This window comes from Entamoeba nuttalli, assembly GCF_000257125.1.
Source record: "Entamoeba nuttalli P19 unplaced genomic scaffold asmbl_6384, whole genome shotgun sequence".
Classification (NCBI taxonomy): domain Eukaryota; phylum Evosea; order Mastigamoebida; family Endamoebidae; genus Entamoeba; species Entamoeba nuttalli.
The window spans coordinates 1-4,050 of record NW_008578046.1 but is presented as its reverse complement, the minus strand read 5'-3'; the positions used below and the strand labels follow the sequence as shown (position 1 = coordinate 4,050).

Here is a 4,050-nt window from a genome sequence, read left to right as displayed (position 1 = left end):
AAATGATTGGATTAGAAGGAGAAATTTAAAGAGATATAAGATAGGATGTATTAAAAACAAAACAAAGAATAATTGAATAGGTTATAAAATTCATTTGAGTTTGTTGATAACAATTAATCTATCAATCTAACATAACATCAATAAAATCACTGATGTTTGTAATTAAGTAAGTAAATAAAGCATTAACACACTTAACTTCTGAAATAGATTTCATTGAATATTCTTTCCAGAAAATATAAGGACCAAATATTGTACCCATATTAACTCGGTCCATTTTATTAAATTGTTGTTGAGTAGAAATTAAATGAGCTAAATTAACTAAAGCTAATAGCAATTGTCTGTTTTCATTTGGAATTTGTAAAATTAATTCTTTTAATTGAGAAGTAGTAGTATTATTTGGGACAGAAGCTATCATTATTAATTGCTATTTATTTCTTTTAATTTCTTTTATTTAAAATGAAAGTAACAAACAAAAAATTTTAACTACTTCTTGACCAATATTTGCTGTTAATAGTGGTTCAGGAAGTGATTGTAAATATGTTTTCATTACAGAAGTAACAATATGTGGATCTTCATCCAATGGAAATGAAGTAATTCTACAATGATTAAATGCTTCAATATATTGATCTACACGTTCTTTATTTCCACTCATTCTAAAAATGCCTTCAGTTGTAAAAGCATCAACATTTGCAGAGAAATATTGAATACCAAATTCAATGACAAGTGGAATTCCAGAACGACCTCTATTATTACTTTTATTTGCCTCTTTTAAAGAAATACCAAAAATTGGATGAGGAATTGAAGTATAACTAAGTAATGCCCATTGAGGAAGTTGAATAACACCAACAGGAATATCTTCATATAAATCATAAATGTCTTTTATTAATTTAATTTTTGAAATAGTTTCAAGAGGTAATAAAGAAGTAGTAAATTTTAATTTAACAGTTTCAGGCATTAATAATAAAATATAATATAAGTTATTATGATATTTTTCAGGAAATAATCGATATAAAGATTTAAATAATTGTAATGGAAGAGAATCATTTGAATCAATATAAACAATTATATATTCTTGATTTACATATTGATCCAATTTATTTATTAAATATAAATAAAATAATTTTATTTGATTTTCATTAAATGAATAATCTTTTAATTGAAATTCATCAGCATTAATAATAATTACTGGTCTTTTTGTTCTATCTGTAAATTTAGTAATTAAAAAATTATTCCATTTATTAAACATTGAAAAATTTTGTGTTTTAGAATATTCAAGCCAAATATTATATGTGTCATTTCCCATTACTATTTGATGTATTTTATTCTATATTATTATTTATTATTTATTTATTATTTATTCTTTTTAACAAACTTTTGAGTCTTTAATAAATGCTTTTGTTTGTATTAAATATTCATCATCAATTTCAATTACTGAAGTTAATCCAATATCTCCAAAATCATCTAATAATACTGGTGGACTCAAACTTCTTTGTATTGGAAACTATTCATTTTATTATTTCTTTCTTTTAAGACAACTTTTAATAATTTATTTTCAAACTTCAACTGGATTCGTTATTTGGTGTTGACTAAGTTGAGGTAATGACTGTTCTTTTTTAAATAACTTGTCTATTACTTTCGATTTTTTATGAATTGGTTCTATTAGTTCATTTGTTGTTTTTGTTTCACTCATTTGTTTTATTTTATTGATTTCTTTACTTTTTTAGTTCTTGTATCTTTTTGTTTTATATAACGAAATATTCTTTATTAAAAATTAGTATTTTTTCTTCTTCGTTAGTTTGTATTTTCTTCTCTCTCTCATTTTTTATTCTTTTTTGATTCTCTTTGTTATTGTTTTGTCTTGGCTATTAAATAATGGTTGAATTATCTTATTTTGTTTTTTCTTAAATAATTTCATAAAAATTAATATCAAAATTGTCTTATCAATTTGGTTAGTAAAAAAAAACATTTGAAAATGAAAAATTTAAGAATATTGATTGTTAAGAAATTAATATTTTTTTATTTCCGTTTTCATACCAATTCTTTCAAAAACCTTTTGGATATTACTGAATTTGTAAATAGTAACTTAGACTAAAATTCATAACAATTTCTCTACTTATTAATTATTAATACAAATGATTATAAAAATATATAAATTATATTAAAAACGATATGAAAAAGATTTAAATTATATTCAATAAGTATTTTCTATATGACATTATTTCATAAATTAAAATATACAAATTATAAATAAATATAAAATAATAGTTTCAATGTGTTTTAGTTCAAATTCAACATTTTTTACATTTTTTACAAATTGAATGATGTATTATTATTTTATTATCATTTTAATTTAAAAAAGAAAAAAAAAAGGAAAAGAAGAAAATAAAAAGTTAAAGAAGAAATAACAAATTTATTAACAAGAAAAGTTTCAATAAAAAATAAATGATTTAAGATAAGACAATCAACAAATAATAAAATAAATTTAATTGAAAGATTGAATAGAGAAAGAGTTACCATTTAAATCCAATTTAAAAGTAATATAATTAGCATTAGAACTCATAACCATTCTATCAACAATAATTTTTAATTCAAAATTATCAGAAGTAATAATAATTTTATTACAAATAATATGTTCTTCTTCTTTTTCAATATTTTTTTGACCAATTTTAAAAGGAATCATAATAAAATTATCATTTTTATTTTCTTTATAAATTTCAATAGAATCAAAACTTTTTTTCATTTTATTCACTTGAATTTTTTTATCTTTTAATTTCCAATAATCAACAGTGACAGTTTTATTTCCACAAATAACTTTTGCTGAAATAATCATTGGTATATTTTTGCTTGTTTCTCCTTCAAAAAAATTTACTTCACTTAATATCATTTTTTGTAAACATTTACAACATAAATATTCTTCAATAGAAATTAACGCTGTTTCTTTATTATTTTCCATAATATTTAACCAATTAATACAGAAATTTGCTTTATATTTGAAGTCTATTTTTCCTAATTCTTTTGCAATTAAACAATTTTTTGTTGTTGGAATAAAAAATAGAAGAACGTTTATTATTTTTTTTCTTTGATTAATACTTGAAAGTTGTCGAACAAATAAACCAATAAACCAGTCTCCACCACATAAAACAATTGGAAGAGAAATATTATTTCTTGCATTTTCTATTAAAAATGGAATAACTTGTTCATTAAAATCACCATTAAATACTTCAACAAAATGATATTTTTCATAATTATCTGATGATTCAATAATTTTTCTTATTTGTTCACTTCTTTTTTTCTTTGCTTGGACTATAATTATTATTCCTTCATTTATCCCTTTTAATGGTAAATCTTCATGAATATCATCTACTTCTGTTTGTTCTTCTTCTCGTGGTGATAAAATTCTTTTTTCAATAATTTGTGTTTGTTCTTTCTTTTGGAGATGCATAACTCGTCTCAAAGTTGCTGCTCTTGATCTCTTTTCTGGTATTTTTTCTGGATTATTAAATGCTTTTGTCTGTTGTTCATATTCAGTTAAACATTCTTTTTGAAATTGATTTATTTCATTTATCGAACAACATTCACTTGGCATAGAACTTGCTTCAATATTTAATTCTCCAAATTCTTTTCCATTAAATTTCCCAATTCCAATAATTTGAAGACTTCCTTTAAATTCTGAAATAAATGTTTCTTGAAGTGAAAATTTACATCCACCAATTTGTTTATTTTCTTTCTTTGATTTTTTGAATAATTTAATTAAAAGAAAGTCATTCAAATTATAATAATGTATATATGGAAATATAATAACTTCATCATATCTATTTTCTCCTTTTAATAATGGTATAAATGAACTTTTAGATTTTGATATTGTTGATATAAATTGAATTGAACAAATCCATTCTTTTTCTCCAATTTCTAATTTTGTTTTATTGATTTTAATAAATAAATTCCTTTTGATAGAACATCGTGGACATTCTTCATTATTGATAACTCCTTTCATTTAATGAATGGTCAATAAAAGATGTGATTAAATCTCATTTTATTTTCTTTTTTAGT

At 21.4% G+C, this 4,050-nt stretch overlaps 2 protein-coding genes across 2 annotated transcripts; both read right to left on the bottom strand.

Moving 5' to 3' along the window:
- Window positions 1–121: 121 nt before the first annotated feature.
- ENU1_153160 (RhoGAP domain containing protein) lies at window positions 122–1,303 on the bottom strand (the record flags this gene model as incomplete). Its single annotated transcript, XM_008860647.1, has 2 exons — window positions 122–408; window positions 472–1,303. The coding sequence occupies 2 exons, from the start codon at window positions 1,301–1,303 to the stop codon at window positions 122–124; spliced, it is 1,119 nt and encodes a 372-aa protein (XP_008858869.1).
- A 1,179-nt stretch (window positions 1,304–2,482) lies between these two features.
- ENU1_153140 (hypothetical protein) lies at window positions 2,483–3,994 on the bottom strand (the record flags this gene model as incomplete). Its single annotated transcript, XM_008860646.1, has 1 exon — window positions 2,483–3,994. The coding sequence occupies one exon, from the start codon at window positions 3,992–3,994 to the stop codon at window positions 2,483–2,485; it is 1,512 nt and encodes a 503-aa protein (XP_008858868.1).
- Window positions 3,995–4,050: the final 56 nt, after the last annotated feature.